This window comes from Tachypleus tridentatus, chromosome 13 (genome assembly GCF_004210375.1).
Source record: "Tachypleus tridentatus isolate NWPU-2018 chromosome 13, ASM421037v1, whole genome shotgun sequence".
NCBI classification, from domain to species: domain Eukaryota; kingdom Metazoa; phylum Arthropoda; class Merostomata; order Xiphosura; family Limulidae; genus Tachypleus; species Tachypleus tridentatus.
In genome coordinates this window covers 228528054-228549624 of record NC_134837.1, presented here as the reverse complement: position 1 = coordinate 228549624, position 21571 = coordinate 228528054, and the positions used below count along the sequence as shown (strand labels likewise).

At 34.9% G+C, this 21571-nt stretch overlaps 1 protein-coding gene across 2 annotated transcripts in view; it reads right to left on the bottom strand.

Moving 5' to 3' along the window:
- The window catches only part of LOC143240507 (SAM and SH3 domain-containing protein 1-like), a 188298-nt gene that overhangs the window by 90462 nt on the left and 76265 nt on the right, over positions 1–21571 (bottom strand). For both annotated transcript variants that reach the window (XM_076483039.1, XM_076483040.1), the window contains exon 6: positions 4463–4645. In XM_076483039.1, coding sequence (XP_076339154.1) covers positions 4463–4645 — 183 coding nt within the window. The remainder of the gene's footprint in view (positions 1–4462; positions 4646–21571) is intronic.

Here is a 21571-nt window from a genome sequence, read left to right as displayed (position 1 = left end):
ACTCCAGAACTTCTTTTTTCTTCTTTTGAAAACACTCTTTTTGGCCTTGTACCTTGGATCATTGTCCTGTTGAAGTATGAATTTTCAATCCAGTTTTAAATTCTTGGCTGACACAAGCAGGTTTCCCTCTGGAATTCACCTGTACTTTACACCATCCATCTTCCACTCAATCTTGACAAGTTTTCCAGTCCCTGCTGATGAGAAGCATCCCTATAACATGATGCTGACATCACTGTGCTTGAAATTTGTGATGGTGTTGACAGGTGATATGCTATACTGGGTTTAAGCCAGATGTAATGATTTGAATTTAGAACAAAGATTTCAATTTTCTTTTGCCTGACTGCTAACCTCTGTCACGTGTCTGCAGTGTCATTCACATGTTTTGTCACAAGCTCCATGTAGGCCAGTTTTGTGTAGGGATCAGGATATTATTGATGTCTGAACACTGACTCCCATCTCAGACACTGAACTTTGTAAATCTTTCTTTCAAAATCACTGTTGGTTTCACAGTGCCATCTCTAAACAATTTTCTACTTGCCAAACTGCTTTTTTTGGAAGGGTAGCCTGATTTGGATAGTGACTGGGTGGTATGAAGCACATTCCACTTCTTGATGATGGACTTCACTCTACTAAAAGTGATGATTTGGCAACTTTGAAATTTTCTTGTAATTTTCTCCTGATCTGTACTTCTTTATCATTTTATCCCTAATTTGTATGGAAAGCTCCTTAGTCTTCATGGTTGACTTCTCATGTCACTATGAGAGTTATGGTTTGAACAGATGCATTTATCCAAAGTCAAGTTTCATGATTCCAAGCTCTGATGAAAACAAAATGTGGAAACTTTGGGGGGGGGGAGTGAATACTTTTTTGCAAGACATAGTATATGACTGTATTAAATACAAACTATTTATATACAAGGAAAAGAAAATAAGCCCTATTTGATAATGAACTAGAAATAAAACACGCATGGTCAGCAGACTAAAGAATATAGGAAATATATTTTGATATTTTCAAGATTAGAAACAAATTTGTTTGAAGGTGCTCAAATGTTATTTTCAATTCTCCTTCTGTCTGAACTAATTAATTTTAAACTTGGATTACACTAATTCAAAAGTTCTTTCAATTTCTGTAAAGTCATTAAGCAGTTTCCATTCCTGTGGAAAAATAGAACACAATACAACTGTCTTGTGAAACATGAGCAAATTTCTTTGAATAGCTTTAAGATGTTTGAAATGAGTACTTAGAAAATTTTACAAAAGTGAAATATACACTATAGAGAGTGAGACATGTAGTATTTGCACATCACATACAGGTAGAGCAGCAAGCCTCTTAATGGTTCTCAGATGTAACACATACTTTATTATGATTACAAATATACACAGCTTATAAGACTGCATATGAATAGTATATTGAATTTCAAATTATGTGTTATAATATATGGAAACTTCAGCTCTAGCTACAAAAACAACAAACTATTTCACATTTCTGTGCAAATACATTAGGGTTACAGCTTTGGATGTAAATGCAAGCCACTAAAGAACCTGAACTTAGTATAAGGTTTTAGCAGTGGAGTAAAAGGAAACGTATTAGTTCTATATATCATTATCATAAGTAGTAAGGCCTGAACTGTGGATACAAGTGCTGACTGGCTGCCTCAGCCAATAGGGGTGGACCAATGACATCATAGTTCAACAAAGTGGTACAAAAGGGTGCATTGCTAGGAAAAGGATCATATTGTGATTTACCAGAGAGCATGTTGCTGAGGGTGGATGGTACTTCTAAGGAACTATAGGTGGGCCAAGGATGATGAGATCATCAACCTGCATTAAAGCATCAGTAAATCTCAACTTGTGTTTACTTCTATATTATATTTACCACACTTACTGTATTTGCTTTTATAAGTAAAAACATGAGACAAATGTATTTTTAAATATGAATTATAGTTTAACCATACAGTTCTTTGCAAAAGTATTCAACCACTACAAAGTTTCCACATTTTGTTGCCATCTAAGCTTGCAATCATGAAATTATCAAATGCAACTTTATATGTAAAATCTTCACAATCTACTCCAAGTGAATATGCTAAAAAAGCTAATATTATATAAGTTAGACTTTCAAAGAAAATTTGAATATTCTCAATTGCATAAGTATTCAGCTCCATTGTTATGGCAACCCTAAATCAGTTCAGGTGCAAAATATTTGTTTGAAAGGTCACAATATTAGTATAATGGTCTTTGTTTGTGTGTAATCAGAATGGTTTAACTTGACTTTAGAGCAAATTCATCTGTTCAAGCTACATTTCACATGGTAATATAACAAACAAACCATGAAGATTAAGGAGCTTTTGAGAAAAGTTGGGGATAAAATGACAGAAAAACACAGATCAGGAGGAGGTTACAAGAAAGTTCAAAGTTACTGATTATTTTTTAGTATAGTGAAGTCTATCATTAAGAAGTGGAATATGCTTCATACCACCAAGTAACTACCTAGATCAAGCAGACCTTCAAAACTATGCAGGTTGGAATGCAAGAAACTGGTTAAGGATGCCACTGTGAAGCCAACACTGATGTTGAAAGTTTTATAAAGTTCCATGTTTGATAAGGGAGTCAATTTTCAGATATCAACAGTATCCTGGACCTTACATAGTGTATGGGTGAGTAGCAAGAAAGAAGCTATTACTGAAAAAGAATCATATTATATAACATATGGAGTTTGCAAAAAATTATGTAAATGATACTGTAGATGTGTGGCAGAAGGTTCTGTGGTCAGAGGAGACTAGAAATTAATATATTTGGTCTAAGTTCAAAGCATTACATCTGGTGCAGGCCCAACATAGCATACCACCCAAACAATACCATTCCAGTTTCATGCATGATAGTGGTAGTATCATGTTATGGGGATGCTCACATCAGCAGGTGCTGAGAAGTTTTATATGACTAAGGTGAAAATGGGTGGTACAATGTACAGGCAGATCTTAGAGGAAAACCTGCTTGAGAAAGCCAGAAATCTAACAATAGGTGGAAAAGTCACATTTCAGCAGGACAGTGACATAAAGCACAAGGCTAAAGCCACAGTGGAATGGCTACAAAAGAAGAACGTGAATTTCCGTGAGAGGCTCAGTCAGAGTTATGGCTTGAATCCAATAGTAAATTTATGGCAGATTTGAAGATTGTACTCCATCAATAATCTCTAGCAAACTTGTAAGATTTGGAGCAATTTTGTCAGGAAAAACGAATAAATATTACACCATCCCACTGTGTAAAACTAGAAAAGACCCACCCAAAAAAAGATTCATAGCAGTAATTGATGCCAAAGGTGCTTCCACCAAGTACTAACATATTTGGTTGGACACTTTTGCAAGGCACTGTTCAAGTATTCTACATATTCATGCATCTATGAAGCTGGTAGATTATATCTTCCAAGTACTGTAAGTTATGTTGTCTCTATATTCATATATCTATAAATCTGGTAGATTTTATCTCTTAACTGGTGTAATGGTAGTAGTCTATATTTTCTCAAAGCCTTAAGATTTATTGTTCACTTCCACAGTAGCTTGAGATTTGTGGTATTGTAAATTTTCACGAAAAAGTGTTGTTGATGCTTTATATCAATACAGATATGTAATATGGGTAAGGACACCAACAAGAGTAAAGGGTGTCATATTAGTTCTATGTATCATTATCATAAGTAGTAAGATCTGAACTGTAGAGTGCTAATTGGCTGCCTGAGGCAAGAGGGGTGGGCTGTCCCATCAGATATGTAATATGGGTAAGATGCTTTTTCTGTCTCAAAAATGAAGTGTTGATAGTTTGTATTCTACCAGAGCTGCAAAGTCAGTGTTCTACTTCTTTATAGGGCTATGACATCAGTAACCTGTACTTTAGAAAAAACATCTTACAGTCAACTGTATTCATTTTATTTTGTGATCTGAGTCTGAAATAGCCAAAAACCAATTTTGAAAGTAACTGTTGAGTACTGATGAACATAGATGTAATACTTACTTGACATTAAATTATGAAGTTATGTAAAATTACATTTTAAAAAATGTTATGTTCAAACACCTTAGTTTTAATTTTAATTTTTGTTCTGCTAACCACTTAATCTAGAAAAAAAACAGTTGCATCAGTATACACCCCCCAACAGATGTTCTAAAGAAAGAAATATGTAAATAGATTAGGGTTCATCATTTCCTCTCAGATAAAACAAATAACCCTAATATACAGTTTCATATGTTGAATTGTAGGGCTTCAGTTAAAATTTTCTTCAAGCAGTAGCAAAAAATTAACATTGAAATATTCAACAGAAGAATTCTTGGAAATCATTAAAGTTTAACACACAATGTTTGCAAGAAACACTGAGCAAAATTGTTTTAACTATTCACATGATGTGCTTTTTCAAATTATAATACAAGTAATTACACTTTAGAAATGCATATTTAAAAGACTATTTATGTAACACCTACCTTCGACATGATTTTTGGAACAGGGCGATTTACAAGGTAATTGCAGTTTTCGGACATTCTTTTCTGACTTTCGAGACTTTTTCTCTTTACATTTGTCTTTTTTGGCACCAAAACTTCGAAACAACTTTCCTAAACCTCCTTTCTTTTTTGTTCCATTTGAGAAGGGTTTTTCAGATTTAGCATCTGTTAACAAAGAAAAGGAATTAAATCAACAGAAACAATAAGTTATTTCCTACTGTTCATAGAAATCAATTCTCAAAGAATATGTCAAAAGTGTATTTATTTTTTTGTCTTATTTTAACTACTGTGGTAAAAATATAAGCTGTTTAATTTAAATACTATAAGTATTCATTCCAACTGCATATGTCAGTTCCAAACTAAGATACATAAAAAATCCATGACCAAACCAATAATTTGAGTATTGGGTTTACCAGGAATGTAGAGTGTACCTTGGATACCATGCACAGCAACAACCTCCAACTGCTGTGAAAATGGCTAAGACATACCATAGTATCTGTGGCTGCAGCGAAAGAAATTAGTAGATGCAATATAACAGATGTAATGAAATGCAAATAAATAAAAGAATTATGTGTACAGAAAATAAAATGGAAAGAAAAAAAGCTCCAGGTTGCTAGATGATGATTTAAGGTGTTTTGTAATGATTAAAGTACAAGACTAAATGGGGTAGGCATAGTTTTAATTGGAATTTTGAAAATAAAAAAATAGAAATGAAGATGAATAGAATAAGTAAGAGGTTGATGAGTCTAAAAATAGTGATGGGACAGAAATCATAAATATAGTATCAGCATAATGCACCACAGTAAGGATGTTTGGTAGAAGAAAAGGAGTAACTTACAGAGTTCTTGAAGACCCAGTTAGAGGAAATAATGATTGAAGATTTTAACTGCCATGTAGATAAAATGAAGAAAGTTTTGGTTGAGTACATGGAGGAAAGGATATAGAAGTAATAGAGAAAAGCTTGCTAGAAATGGCTGATGCTTCAGACATGTGTTCTGTCAACAGAGATTTTGGGGAGAGAGAGTGAAAAACATTTAATTAATTACAAAAATGGATAATATAAAACTCAAATGGACTATGTGTTGTTAAGAGAAAAAAAGACAGGTGAATTATAATAAACTGCAAAGTGATTCAAGGAAAGGTAGTAGTGATCCAAAACAAGCTATTGATTGCAGATATAAAGGGTAAGAAAAGAGAAAAAGAGCAAGAATTGGAGAATAAATTGTGAAATAAAAGCTGAACACTCAAGGACATAATATTACCACATGCACAAATAAGGTAGCAAAATTTAAGTGAAAATATTCAAGGGAGGGGAAGAGCATAAATAGGAAAAACAGAGGGGGGAAAGTGTAAATAAGGAATGGAGTAATATGAAAGCAATACTGGCAGAAACAGAAACTAAATTTTGTGGTATCATGAAAGGAGGAACTCATCAAAGGAGAGAAAGGTGTTTAAAGAAATGAAACATAACAATCATGAATATGCAAGAACTAAATATGGAAAATTCAAGAATAAAGCTAAAGAAGTAGTTGTCAAAGCAAACAGTGAAGTCTGGAAAGAATAATATGAAAATGTGGGAAATTTGAAAGGAGAGCAGGTAACTTATAGGATAGCAAAACTAATGGAACAAGCTAAAAAAATGTTGGAAAAATAAATATCATGAAGAAAAAACAGGGCTCTAAACAACTTCACAAAAAGGAAGTTAAGAAGAAATTAAAATGATATTATCAAGAAGTGGTGAATTTAGACAACCTGAGAGAGTTTTAGAAAGAAGTTGCAGAAGGTCCAGTGGAAGAATTCAAAAGGATGAAGGTAAAGAGAGCCATTGATAAAATAGAACTTGAGAAAGCAAGTTGTCAAAGAGAAGTGGTAGTAGAAAAGATAAAAGCTTAGGAATGGACATGACTACTTCTATAGGAAATATGGGAAGAAGAACAAATATCTTCAGATTGGGAAAAATATATTTTGGTCTCTATACAAAAAGAAAAAAGTGGCATACTAAACTAAAAGTTAAGGCATTAAGTTAACTGAACATATTTTAAAAAGTATATAGGTTAATAGAGAAGTTGTACAGATCCATAAATGCAATGTGATTTTATGCTTTGAAAGGGCACAGTAAATGTTACATTAGTAGCTGGAAAGTTGCATGAAAAGTTTTAGAGAGAAACAGGAAACTATACCAATGCTTTGTGGATTTGGAAAATGGGTATGATAGGGTACTATGGGACATCATTTGATGTTATACCACAAAGAAGGTAGTCCCAGAGAAGCTGGTGAGGATAATGAAAAAAAAAAAAAAAGACAGCAGTAAGAATAAGAATAATGAGAAACTGAAGAGTTTATAAAGGTCTAAGTTAAGGATTAGCTTTATGCCCTTTCCTGTTTGTGATAATGATAGATGTTTTGAATTAGAAGTCAAAAAGAAAAATGCTTTAAGACCTCTTGTTTGCAGATGATTTGGATATAACAGTTGAGTCAAGGAAGGACTACAGGAGAAATGCAAAATGTAACAGAAAAATATAGAAATGAGTGGCTTAGAGGTAAACACTGGGAAAATGGAGTTATTGGAAGGCAGGAAAGGGGGGGAGAGAAGATGATTCTCTACAAGAAAATACAACTGGTGTTTATGAAAATATACAAAACAGTATTCAGTTCTGAATTATGGAGCAGAAACTTGGACCATTAGAAGAAGGGAGGATAATTTTTTTACAATGAACTAAAATGAAAATATCAAGATGAATGCTGAAGATATATTGGAGAAAAAGAATAATGAGAGATCTGTAAGATCACAGAAAAATGAAAGAGTGCAAAACTGAGATAGTTTGGATATGTAGTAAGAAGTGAAGAAGGATGGAAGTGCCAGTGGAGTGATGAAGAAATAGAAAAGTAAAAAATAATATGGTAGAAAAACATACTGGGCAAGGATACAAGAGAGTTGAGAATAATTAGAAATTATGCACATAATCATAATCTACAGAGAAGGAGGACCTGAATAGCTGACCCCACACCAAAATGGGGCTAAGGTCATAAGAAGAAAATGGAGTATAATTTTGTTGAAGTGATATCATGTATTACAGGATATGTTCTAAAAATAATGAAGAGCTTCAGATTCTTTTCAAGGACCTTTTTATAAATATGGGTCAATGTGCCTGAAGTGGTCTCTTGGATGTGTAACTCCTTCAAAATTGCTCCAAAGAGAGAGCACCAAACCAAACTACTGAAATAGTCTTTTAACCATAAACAGTAAAATGGGCTAAACTGGAGACAGTGTGATCTTTACAGATGATTCCAAGATACAATTATTCAGCAACAATCTACAACAATCTTTATCAACACCAAAGAACTGTATCATAGTCAGTGCACAACATTTACAGTGCAGTGTGGCAGCTTATCAGTTCAAGTTTGGATCTGCATCTCAGTTAGTGATGTAGGTGTTCTACACAAAGTGGTAGCAGCTAACTGCTGCAATTACTGGCCAATTTTGATTCATTATGCCATTCAAACATGAACCAAACTTTCGGCAACAATTTATCTTTCAGCAAGAGATTTATCCCAAGCATACAACACACATGGTGAAATAATATCTTGATGGTAAAGAAGATTATGGAACACTCATGTCTTGGTGTGGCCTAAGTAAAGACTTGAAGTCCAATATCCATTTAGTTATTGTTTATAATTCCTGTCTGTGTTTTTAAATAATTATTTATATTACTTTATAATTTTAATGTCAGATGTTTTATTCAATAATAACTAACATCAATGAAAATTAAGGCTGTAGATAGCTATAATATCACTGACAGTTGGACTTCGATTAAATTTTGAAATTAAACCTGAAAATATTTAACTTTACACCCATATGGAAAAGGTATATAATATGTAATGTCTATCCTGCGTGCTTGTCAGTGCTTGAACCTTGGATAAAATTTTCACTCTGGCTACAGCAATGCTGTACATACAAGTGTATGTATGTAAATTTCATACGACTTTAATAAATATCCTTATTTTATACAAGGGAACAATATCAAGAAAAATTTTAGTTAAGTCTTTTGATGATTTACGTTTTGACTCACATGTGGTCTCTTAACGAAACACACAGATATTACCACTGCTTTTTATCAACTGGTCTTACATTTTGTTTAGTAATTTGCAAAGAACAGTTTTAACCTCATGAAAAATCCTCCAGTTATTTTGATTTCATGGGACAGTTGCAATACTCATTTGCAAGCACTTTTTGATACCATAATTCCTATATCCATTTCATTAAACACAGTATAATATATATTTTTAAAAAATATCATGATAAAAAGACCGAAATGCTATAATGTTATCATTCTGCACTATCAGCAGTAAATAACAAGTAACTCTTCCCCAATCCCATTAATACGGCTCTCTTAAGTACTCTTTTATGTGGCATCTTGTCAAAAGTTTCTTGAAAATCCAAGTACACTAATTTACAGTATTCCCTTTCCTTCAGTTAGATATAAGTTAATAATTTATAAGTCATTAACTTGAAATAAGTTAATATGCTAAATTACTTCGAATTTAAGACGCACCCTAATTTTTCAGTTCGGCAAAAAAATATGAAAAAAGGTGCGTCTTAAATTCGAGGTATTGTTTTTCACTCTTCAAAAGTCTCGAAAACATCATTTTCCTCGAACAAATATTTTCAAAAAATCCTACATTAATAAACAGATTAGACTATATTTTAAAAATAACTTAGGTTAAAAAGACTAAAAAACATGTACAAAACGTCTAATTTGCCGATGTTAACGCCTCTAGCGGTGTAGTTGGATATCACCGTCCTCAGTCCTTGTCTGACTTTCCTGTTTCTTACACGCCATTTTACTGGTTTTTTTACCCACGGAAAAGCGTTTTACGTCAGCTGCCGAATTTAAAAGAAAAGTTAGTTTGGAAGCCGAACAGATTGGGAATCGTGTAGACAGTAAAAAGTATACAGTGAGTGAGCGTTGGCGTGGTATGAAAACTAAGTTGTTTTCTTGCAAGAAAAATATAAAGTCATTTCCTGGCCAAAGAAAAGGAAAATATCCTGAAATTGATACTACCGTTCTAACGTATTTCAGAGTGTTACAATTTTGAAACAAAACTTATTGAATACCAACGTTACGTTATTTGTCTATGCCAAAGGAATCAATATTCCCTAAACCAAATCGGTTATGCAAATGAAACGGCAGTTTTTTTACATGCCGCGCAACTGCACTGTAAATGCCAAAGGAGAAACACAGGTGAAAATCAAAATTAATGGTTATGCAAAGTCAAGAGTTAGTGTCATGCAATGTGTAACTACAGATGGAAGTAAATTACCACCGCATGTTATATTAAACAGAAAAACACTGCAAAAAGAAAATTTTTGCAAAGATGTAATACTTCGTGCCCCCCCAAAAATGTTGATGACATCAGAGTTAATGGAAGAGTGCTTGGGATGTGTATTGGAACGTCAGCCTGGTGCATTATTAAAACAATGGAGCATGCTTGTAATGCATGCATTTCATGACCATCTCTCCGATACAATCAGGAGTATATTAAGGAACAAAAATAGCGATCAGGTGATAATTCCTTACGGAATGACAGGTCAGTTACAATCTCTTCATGTGTCTATTAACAAGTCATCCAAAGATCGTATCTGTAAGCATTATGATACTTGGCTGAATAAAGACAATCATGCTTTGACACCAAGTGGCAAAATAAAAAAGGCATCAGTATAAAATATAGTGAAGTGGATTTCAAAAGCTTGGAAAAAAGTGTCGGACAATATTATTATAAATTTTTTTAAAACGTTGTTTATCCAATGCAGAATATGGAACACAAGATGATATTCTTTGAGACAATAGTAAAACAAGCTATAAAATGCTTCAATTTCAGAATATAACAGGAGTCAGAAAAAACATCGAAGTAGCATTGTAATTAAATAAAGAAAGCAGGAAGAAACATTATTATAATACAAATTTTAAATTTCTTCTATATTTTTACATAATTTTATTCTATTTCATTTTAAATACATTATAAACATTTTTGTTTCATTAATAAACTCTTTTAAAATATATTTACTCTTTTCTAATTGTTATCCAAATTTTTCTTCTTGTAAATCGCTTTTTAAAAGTAGTGTGCGTCTTAAATTAGAATGCGGTGTTATGTGAGAAAGAGTCCCCTTTAGTGAAACAATATTGATTTTATTGTGTGGCGTTATATGCCTTTAGATGTGTCTTCCTGTGGGACAGTAATAAGCTTACAGACTTACCACGCAAATATCCAGGGTTTGATTTCTATATCGTAGACATAGCAAATTGCCTAATGTGGCTTTGTCGTAAAACAAATAAATCATTTAATGATTTTGAATGATCTAGATGATTCTTGTGTTATTCTTCAGACTGTTTCTCCCTGAAGAAGTAGGAGTAACTGGTTATCTGATTAACAAATTCATACTAAAAGAACTAGTTCAGAGTTTATAAAGCCATGTACATAAATGATCCAAATAAATATTTTCTAGCCAATTCAATTATACACACAAGGCAAAAGACCCCCGCTAGTACAGGTAAGTCTACGGATTTACAACGCTAAAATAAGAGGTTAGATTCCCCTCGGTGAGCTCAGCAAATAGCACGATGTAGCTTTGCTATAAGAAAAATACAAACACACTCAAAGGAGAAATTAAAAAAAAACAACGCTGATTCATTGTGTTTCTGGTAAGTGCTAAACTGTGATGTTACAATTTGATAATTTTTTGTTGCTGAACTCTGTTTGAAGCGGTGTGCTATTATAAACCGTTACAACTTTATTATGCATTCTACTGTAGATTCTAATGAGTTAAGGACACCGTTTCAGGTTTTTGCTTCTTATGCACTCTGTTGATTCAAACTGTTGCATATGAGATGTCGGATTTTTAAAGGAAAATGTCAAACAAGTATATCTTTTTGTTGTTTAATTTATTTAACCAAAATAAACTCCTTTAAACCCAATAAACTTCTGCTAACAAGTTGGATGTTCACAAATGCCATCTTTAAAGAACTGGACGACCTTAGATGCAATGAAATTTTTTTAAAGCAGGGGTGTGCAACAGGCGGCCCGCGGGCCACAACCCGGCCCGCCAAGCCATTTAGTGTGGCCCTAGTTGTTGTAATCTAACCATGTGGCCTGATCTGTAATCCAACGCAAATGGAATATTTTTAAAAGCATCGATCCTACGGGATTCCCAGGCTTCGACTCGACAAACTTCTAAAATTATCTTTGCTAGAGAGGAGCAGGCCGAATTCGATTGGTCGGCCTCCTTAGGGCATGAATAGGTGACGTGCACTAGCACTATTGTCTACGACTCAACGTCATGTCCTGAACCTCGCCTTTGCCCGCTGGCGACAATTTTCCCTAACCTCTGCTGTCCGTCATTCATTATTGGTGAAAATTTTATTACCTTTTACAGTTACTACAAGAGATTGAAGGTAAATTGATTATTATTTAGCATATTGTTGTGACTTTACTGAATTTATTAAAATTTTTGCTTTCAGATGCATCTGATTCTATGTACAGTGTGACCTCGTTATTCGCGGGGTTACGTTCTTTACCCTCCCGCGAATAGCGAAAACCGCGAATATTGGATGCAGTTTTAAAACGTATATGTATGCGATTATATACTATATGAAATGCTTCCCAAACACTAATGATACTTATACTCATTGATGCAGTAATAATGTAGCAATATTGCATAGTGTTATGTATTTCACTAAATTGTACCGTGCGTTACCGGGCTGTGCTTTGCCGTTTGCGTTGTTGGGGAAGCTGAGGCAGTCAGCCAATAGCAGTCAATCTTGTTTGGTGAAGACGACAATTGATAAAACGGCTTGATTGAGTAAATACAACAGAAATCTCCTCGAAAAGCCCTTTCAGTCTCTGTGACCTACAAAACGCAGTTCGCGCATAACCCGCGAATATGCGGGGCCGCGAATGGCGAACCGCGAATAGGCGAGGTCACACTGTATTTTGCTATTCTCAATTAATTTAAGTACCGGAAGGCTATGATCGGGATGCCAATTTAGAAACATGTGTTTCTGTCCATAAGAGGTTCCATGTGTAAATAAATTCTATGTTTTTTTCTACTTTGCTATTTTCGTGAGAATAAGTTTTGTTTTGATTTCAGGGCTAGTAAAATGTCAGCAGTTAAGAAACGAAAATTGATGATGAGGGAAGGTTATTCAACAGTGAATGATGCACAAAATATCTTGTTGTCCCACATAATCAAGGTGTTGTCTGCCTCGTCTGTCAAACTACAATTGCAGTCATGAAAGAGTACAATATTAAGCGACATTACGCAACTAAGCACTCCTCCCAGTTTGATGAAATTGTTGGTCAGGCACGAAAGGACAAAATTGAACATTTAAAACATCCATTGAAAAGCAACAAGGTGTTTTACCACTTTCAAGAAAAATTCAGAACTGGTGACAAAACTGAGTTTTAAGCTTTGTGAATGTATGGCAGAAAAGGAAAGCCTTTCAGTGATGGAGAATTTATTAAAATTGTTTAACAATATTCACAGAATATGCATGTCCAGAGAAAAATATTTGGTGGAGCAAACTAGCCTTTCCCGCTTTACTGTCTCACGCAGGACAAAAGATCTTTCAGAGGACATCAAAGAAACTTTGAAAGAGAGATTGAATTCGTGTGAAGCTTTCAGTCTGGCTTTGGATGAAAGCACTGATATCAATGACACATCCCAACTTGTCATTTTCATCAGAGCTGTTACTGCAGGCTTTGATGTTTTCGAAGAGTTTTAGATATGGCAAGCCTTTCCTCCACAACCACAGGACAGGATATTTGTGAACAAGTGCTTAAGGTTGTAGAAAAGTTTGAACTGAATCCTTATAAATTATGTGGTGTTACAACAGATGGTGCTCCTTCCATGACAGGTAGGACAAATGGATTCACCAAGAAATTTCTAACTGCAATTGGAGCACAAGACGTAGTTGTAAGCCATTGCATTATTCACCAAGAGAGCTTGTGCACCAAAGTTCTGGATTTTGCAGAAGTCATGAAAATGTCGTCCAATGCGTAAATTATATTCGAACACGAGGATTAAATCATCGACAATTTAAAACTTTTTAGATGAGCTGGACAGTGAGTATTCAGATGTTTTGTACTTCTCTGCTGTACGTTGGCTTAGTAGAGCTGCTACTTTGAAGAGATTCTGGAATCTGCGAGAGGAGATTAAGTTCTTCATGGAGAGCAAACGTCAGAATGTGGACTTCTTGAGCAATGAGAACTGGCTGAATGACTTAGCATTCTTCACAGACATTACACAGCATCTGTCTGATTTAAACTTAAAACTACAAGGGAAAAGTCAACTTGTGAATAAGTTGTTTGAGCATATTTGTGCTTTTGAGAAGAAATTGGAACTTTTCCAGGTTCAGTTGAGAAGAGCCATATTGACCCATTTTACATGTCTTGCAACCAGGAAACTGGAATTTCCTAATCTGGATTGCACCAAATATGGAACCAGTGTACAAAAGCTGCGTGATGAGTTTGCAAACAGATTTCCAGATTTCAGACAAACTGAAATTAGATTGAAATTGTTCGCTCAACCTTTTGATTTGGCAGTGGAAGACAGTCCTGATGATTGCCAAATGGAACTCATTGAACTGCAGGCTGACATGGACACTAAAAGGAAATTCTCTGAAAACAGTTTGCTAGACTTTTATAAACTCTGTGTACGTGAAAAGTTTCCCAATTTGTCCCGTCATGCACAAAGAATTGCCTCCCTTTTTGGTAGCACCTACTGCTGTGAGCAATTTTTCTCCAAAATAAGGCTCATCAAAACCAAATGTAGAAGTCAGCTGACTGATGAACATTTGACCAGTCAGTTAAGAGTGGCAACCACTTCTGTCAAAGCTGATATTGACAAGCTCTGCAAGGACTCTAAATTTCAAGTGTCGCACTAAAATGATCACTCATGCAAAAATATAAAATATTATTGCTTGCATTTTGAGAATTTTTTTTAATTTATTGTGCATGTACACGAATAAGCTTGTTTTTTAAGTGGCCCCGCTTGATTGATGAAGTTGGTTATATGGCCCACCGACGAAAAATGTTGCACACCCCTGTTTTAAAGGAACTATTAATTGACCTTTGGTTTGCAAAATTATTTCCTTTAAAAATGTCCAAATGTTTAAAAAAAGTGATAATTTATAGAGGAAAGATCTGGTGCATATGATAAATGACGTAAAGTTTCATATTGAAGTTCACTTAGTTTTTTGGATACTAACACGTGAGACATCAGGTCAAGCACTGTCATGAAGCACATGCGTCCACTGCAACTAACTATTACTGAAGTTTTCATGACAACTTTTGATGCATAATTTCAAGTTCAGAACAATATTTCTCTGCTGTGATTGTTTCTCCTTGGTTTAAGTAAGAATAATGAATCACATTTGCTGACGACCACCAAACACTGACAATAAGGGTTAAGAGGTGGTTTTGGCATATGTTTTGGTGTTTTATCACAGTCAAGCCACTGTCTGGATCGTCATCGATTGTCGTAAAGAATCCATTTTCCACCAAAGGTGGCAATTCTATGAAGAAACGGGTCGTTTAGTTGCTTAAGAAATGAGACACAAATTTCAACTCATCTTGTTTGATGGTTTTCAGTCAGTTCGAAAGGCGCCCATTCATCCAGCTTTTTCACCTTACCAATTGCTTCAAGATGTCGGAAAACTGTTGAATAATGAACATTACGTTTGTCGGCAACTTCTCTCACGGTTTGGCGGGTATCTGGTTCAACTAAGGCCTTCAATTCTTCCTCATTAATGGCTGTCCGAGGGCGGCTTCGTGGCTCATTTTCAAGACATGTGTCTCCAGAGTGAAATCTTTCGAACTAACGCTGTGCTGTGCACTAATTATCTGTGCCATCACCAAATGAATGACTGATATTATGAGCTGCCGTCGCAGCAATGTGACCAAGCTTGAACTTATAAGAAAATTACATGAATATCAATTTTACTGTCCCCAGTGGCACAGTGGTATGTATGTAGAATTACAACGCTAGAAACCGGTTTTCGATACCTGTGGTAACCCATTTTCAAAACATACAATCAATCAGTTTTATTCATGATAATAAAAAAAACAATATAAATAAGATTTTCTCAAATGAGAAAAATAAAGTGAGCTTGAAATGAATTGAACAATACACTATATTACTCTGACGAATTTATGATAATGTTTCTCTTTAAGGCATTAAAAATCTAGTTTCAAATTTGCACATGAAAATCCGGTATTTTATATGCAACAATCTGATAGTTTCTAAGCCGTTATCACTCTCAGGGCCGAATAAGGACTTGGGTGTACGTTAAAATTTTTTGTAGGAGTCCTCAGAATCGAACTTCATAAATAAGTGAAATACAAGTCAATACTATTTATTAAGTCAAAAAATTCGGAGTCATATAATTTGACCGAATTTGTAACAACCATGACGTAATCATGAAACTACAAATAACTCTGAATGTATTAAGCTTACCTCGGTGAAGTTTGTTAAGCTTTTAGTAAGCAGTACAAGACTGTTGAACATTAAAAATCAGATTTATATTAAATATTTTCTGTGAATTTCCGAAGCTTTTACTGAGTTTGTCTAAGGGCAAGGAGTTTAAAATGGTAAAAAAATAGAAATAATTATTTTCATTTTACAGATTCCTTACTTCATTTGCTTAACCTTTATAACATTCTAAAAGAACATCAAACGTTTTTAAGGGAGAAGTTTCTATCTTATTTTCTCTATTGTAACTAGACACATGTAAAACATTTTGTGACTGGTAGGTGGGGCAAAATATACGAAACATAAAGACAGATCTTTGATTGTTACCGTATTGTGGTTAACGTTCACCCATCGCTGTGGGGTCCATAAGAGCAAAGCCACCGAACTCTAGAGTTTTTAACCACTTCTTTGACAACAACTAACCCTAAATGCTGTCTAGTGTTGCACAGTAAATAAGCTAGTCTTGCTAATCCTGCAACAATTTACTTCTCATTTAAGTAAAAGGAAGAAAATTACTGAGAGGGGGCTTCTTTCATATAAAAATGAATTTTCTATTTGCCATAAATAACTACGATCCCTCAGACTTATAAGTAAGTTGGCGGTCTGAAAGTGTGTCCTTGTAACTACATCCATGTTTGTGTTAATATGATTGGAGGAACGATACGGTGCCGTTTGTATATATATATATATATATATACACTTCTATTTCTATTTCATTACTTCTTTTTCTTTCTTTCTTTTCACAGTTTGCTATTTTCTTTCACCTTTTCTTTTCAACGTTTTTCTTTTCTGATAGGTGCGTTTAGAGGAGAAAAAGGTAGGAGGGAAATCTGTTTACTCCAGTAAAGTTTTTGAATGAAGTTGCCCCTTCCCCCACTCCTGTCAACCTTGCTATAACTTTTCTTTTGAATGAATTATTTGTTGCCATGTTTCCAGTCTCACTATTTTCAAAATTTCAACGTCTTACAATTTCACAAATATTTTATTTTAATTTTATATTTTAATCGCTTGACTTTTACGATGCTCGATTTTTTTTATGTATGAAAAGACACATAGTGGGCATATTTTCTTACATTTACGTACCCGCATTTTTCTGCAAGTTTTTGTCACAAAATTATGAATTTACCTCACACATACGTATTTCAAAACATAAATTATTAAATACAATGCCTGTAAACAATTATATAGTTGAAACAACTTAATAAGCAATTTAAGGTAAAAATATAAATAAAAAAGTCGTTAAATGCTATGAGAATCAGCTCCCTTACAAATAAGCACTAAATCTAACCTCCTGTCCCCTAGTGGCACAGCAGTATGTCTAAAAAACCGATTTTCGATACCTGTGGGGAGAAGAGCACAGATAGCCCATTGTGCAGCTTGGTGTTAATTATCACCAAACAAACAAACAAACTAATCTTCTAGTGTATAATGTTTGTTGGTGCCAATTTGAAAAGAACCACTGAAAACGTGACATTTAAATATAAGCTGTTTTTAATGGTTATAAACCTGTACATCAAAGAGAAACACATGATTTCCAACGCTGCCTTGAAAGTTAAATATACAGTCTTGTGAAAAGTTAGGACACCCTATGAAAGCCTGTGTATTTTTGTAACATTTTTGGATATATAGATATTTAATCTCAATTTTAACAATACTGAGATATTATAGGAATATAACTAAACAATTAAAACTGAAAAAAAAGACTTTTCAAGATCTTCTGTAAATGTAATTCTACAAAAATGCATATTCTAACTGAGGAAAAAGTTAGGACACCCTACCCCCTAATAGCTAGTGTTACTCCCTTTGGCTGAAATAACTGCAGTGAGACGCTTCTTGTAGCCATCTACCAGTCTCTGACATCGGTCTGAAGAAAGTTTGCCCCACTCCTCAATGCAGAATTCTTTCAGCTGTGAGATGTTTGAGGGGTTTCTTGCATGTCAGCCCGTTTCAAGTCACCCCACAGCATCTCAATGGGATTAAGATTTGGGCTTTGACTCGGCCATTCCAGGACTCTTCATTTATTAGTTTTCAGCCAGTCCTTGGTGGATTTACAGGTATGTTTTGGGTCATTGTCGTGTTGCAAGGTCCAGTTCCGCTTCAGCTTTAATTTTCGTACAGATGGTCTCCACATGATCCTCAAGTACACTCTAATACACAGTATAATTCATGGTGGATTCTATGATTGTGAGCTGTCTAGGTCCTGCTGCAGCAAATCAGCCCCAAACCATGACACTTTCACCTCCAAGCTTCACAGTTGGTATGGGGTTCTTTTCCTGGAATGCTGTATTTGGTTTACGCCAAACACGTCCTCTGTTCTGGTGTCCAAATAATTCAAGTTTGGACGCATCTGTCCAAAGAACATTATTCCAGAAGTCCTGGACTTTGTCTATATTCTCTCTGGCAAACTTCAGTCTGGCCTTGATGTTTCTCTTAGAGAGCAAAGGTTTCCTTCTTGCACAACTCCCATGCAAGTTAAACTTGTGCAGTCTCTTTTTGATTGTAGAGGCATGCACTTTAACATCAACAGTAGCCAGAGCCTGCTGTAGGTCCCGTGATGACATGTTAGGGTGTTTGGAGACCTCTTTTAGCATCTTGCGGTCTGCTTTCGGGGTGAACTTGCTTGGACGACCAAACCTGGGCATGTTGGCAGTTGTTTTGAAAGCTTTCCACTTGTTGACTATTTTCTGGACAGTAGAATGGTTGATTTCAAAATCTTTTGAGATCTTTTTAAATCCATTACCAGACTCATAAGCTGCTATAATTTTCTTTCTGAAGAGGCCTCAGACAACTCTTTTGCTCACTCTCACTTCAACAGTCAGGAGCACACCAAACTAAATGCCTGAAGTTTAAATAGGGCAAGCCTCATTCAAAATGAAGTGTAACGATCTTCTAATCATGTGCACCTGGTTTGATACACCTGTGTTTGAGTTAAGCCATTTTAAGTGGGAATAAATGTGGGGGTGCCCTAACTTTTTCCTCAGTTAGAATATGCATATTTGTAGAATTACATTTACAGAAGATCTTGAAAAGTCTTTTCTTCAGTTTTACTTGTCTAGTTATATTCCTATAATCTTTCAGTATTGCTAAAATTGAGATTAAATATCTATGTATCGAGAAATGTTACAAAAGATACACAGGCTTTCATAGGGTGTCCTAACTTTTTCACATGACTGTAGATGGACAGGCTTCTGTTGTTAGTTTAGAAATTTAGTTATTTATCACGACAGGAAGAATTGTTTGTTTGTTTTGAATTTCGCACAGAGCTACTCGAGAGCTATCTGTGTTAGCCGTCTCTAATTTAGCAGTGTAAGACTAGAGGGAAGCCAGCTAGTCATCATCACCCACCGTCAAATCTTGAGCTACTCTTTTACCAACAAATAATAGGATTTACTGATATATTATGACTCCCACAGGGCTGAAAGAGCGAGCATGTTTAGTGGGACAGTGATTCCAACCCGCGACCCTCAGATTACGAGTCGCACGCCTTAACACGCTTGGCCATGCTGGGCCAAACAGGAAAAAATTATCACATTGTGCCAGTACATTGTGTTTAGAATAATCCAAACAGACAGTGTATTTTTTTGCAATATTGAAGTGAAACAAACGAAAAGAGAAGACTTCAGAACGCAGACGAGTCACATTAAAACATACAAACATAGTTTCAGAATTTTAAAAATGCTTCCCATATAAATTCGTAAATTAAACCTGGAAAATATACACGTTTGATAGCTACAATCTGATGCTAATTAATTAGATATATACTGATAATAGAGTTGTTTAATTCAATCCTTAATGTAACTCTGTGAAACGTCATGAATTATGCAGAAAAGCCACACCCGTATGTAGGGAGTATTAATTAAAAACAATTTGAACAGTACATTGTTTGTTCGCTTTGGAATTTCGCACAAAGCTACACGAGAGCTATCTGCGCTAGCCTTCTCTAATGTAGCAGTGTAAGACTAGAAAAAAGGAAGCTAGTCATCACCATCCACCACCAACTCTTGGGCTACTCTTTTACAAACGAATAGTGGGATTGACTGAAACTTTATAACGCCCCCATGGCTGAAATGGCGAGCATGTTTGGTGCGACAGGGATTCGAACTTGCGATCCTCAGATTACGGGTCAAACGCTTTAACCCATCTGACCATGCTGGGCCCCTATTATTCGGATCACACTTTCACTTTACAGAATCAACCAGGTTCTTTAAATTACATAGTGGAAGTTTTCCTCTCTAAAACGGTGTTAATAGCTTCCTTTACACTGACGCCATAGAATTTAGATTAACAGTTTTTTATCTCCCATACAATTGGTAGAGTTGTATCAAGCATTATTTATTATCCTTGAGCTAATATCATGTGATGCTAAATGTCTTTTAAGTAGGATAATTTTGTAAATCCTTCTAGATGTGTGCCGAAAAGTTTGATTCTTTAAAAACGTCACCTAGAAACTGCCCATCTTGCTTACGTAGTATCACTAATAATTATGTATCTGCACGTCATTTCGCCTTATAGTTTTAGTGTTTTAATCCGTTTTTAATCCGAATGACAAACTAAAAACGCTCCACTTATCTCTAAGGTGAAGCTGTAGGAAAAACGATAGATCGATAGTTCATGTGACTTTTCAGATGTGTATAGATGTGAAAAAGTTAAATTTGAGCAGTTCTTGTTGAATAAAGTTGTATGTGTGATTTATATTTACGCCAAATAAGACTTATAATTGTAGGTTCTATTGATCTATCAGTGAGACAAAGTTGAAAAAAATCCTTAATAGTATATACTTTCTGTCAAACAAAGCTTCCATACTGTGCGTATGAACAAGTTCCTTGCTAGCAAGTCTACGGATTTATAACGCTAAAATCAGGGGTTTGATTCCCTTCTGTGGATACAGCATACAGTCCGATGTGGCTTTACTATAAGAAAACACACACATTCCTACGAACAAAAAAAATTGGAAGAAAATCCATCAACGTTCGGGATTTTATAACAAAGTTATTTCTTAATGGGTTGCTATAAAATTTGGTAACTGAAGCAAAAGTTCATAAAGCACATCCACAAAACATACAGTCATGTGAAAAAGTTAGGACACCCTATGAAAGCCTGTGTATTTTTGTAACATTTTTGGATATATAGATATTTAATCTCAATTTTAACAATACTGAGATATTATAGGAATATAACTAAACAATTAAAACTGAAGAAAAGACTTTTCAAGATCTTCTATAAATGTAATTCTACAAAAATGCATATTCTAACTGAGGAAAAAGTTAGGACACCCTACCCCTAATAGCTAGTGTTACCCCCTTTGGCTGAAATAACTGCAGTGAGACGCTTCTTGTAGCCATCTACCAGTCTCTGACATCGGTCTGAAGAAAGTTTGCCCCACTCCTCAATGCAGAATTCTTTCAGCTGTGAGATGTTTGAGTGGTTTCTTGCATGTCAGCCCGTTTCAGGTCACCTCACAGCATCTCAATGGGATTAAGATCTGGGCTTTGACTCGGCCATTCCAGGACTCTTCATTTATTAGTTTTCAGCCAGTCCTTGGTGGATTTACTGGTATGTGTTGG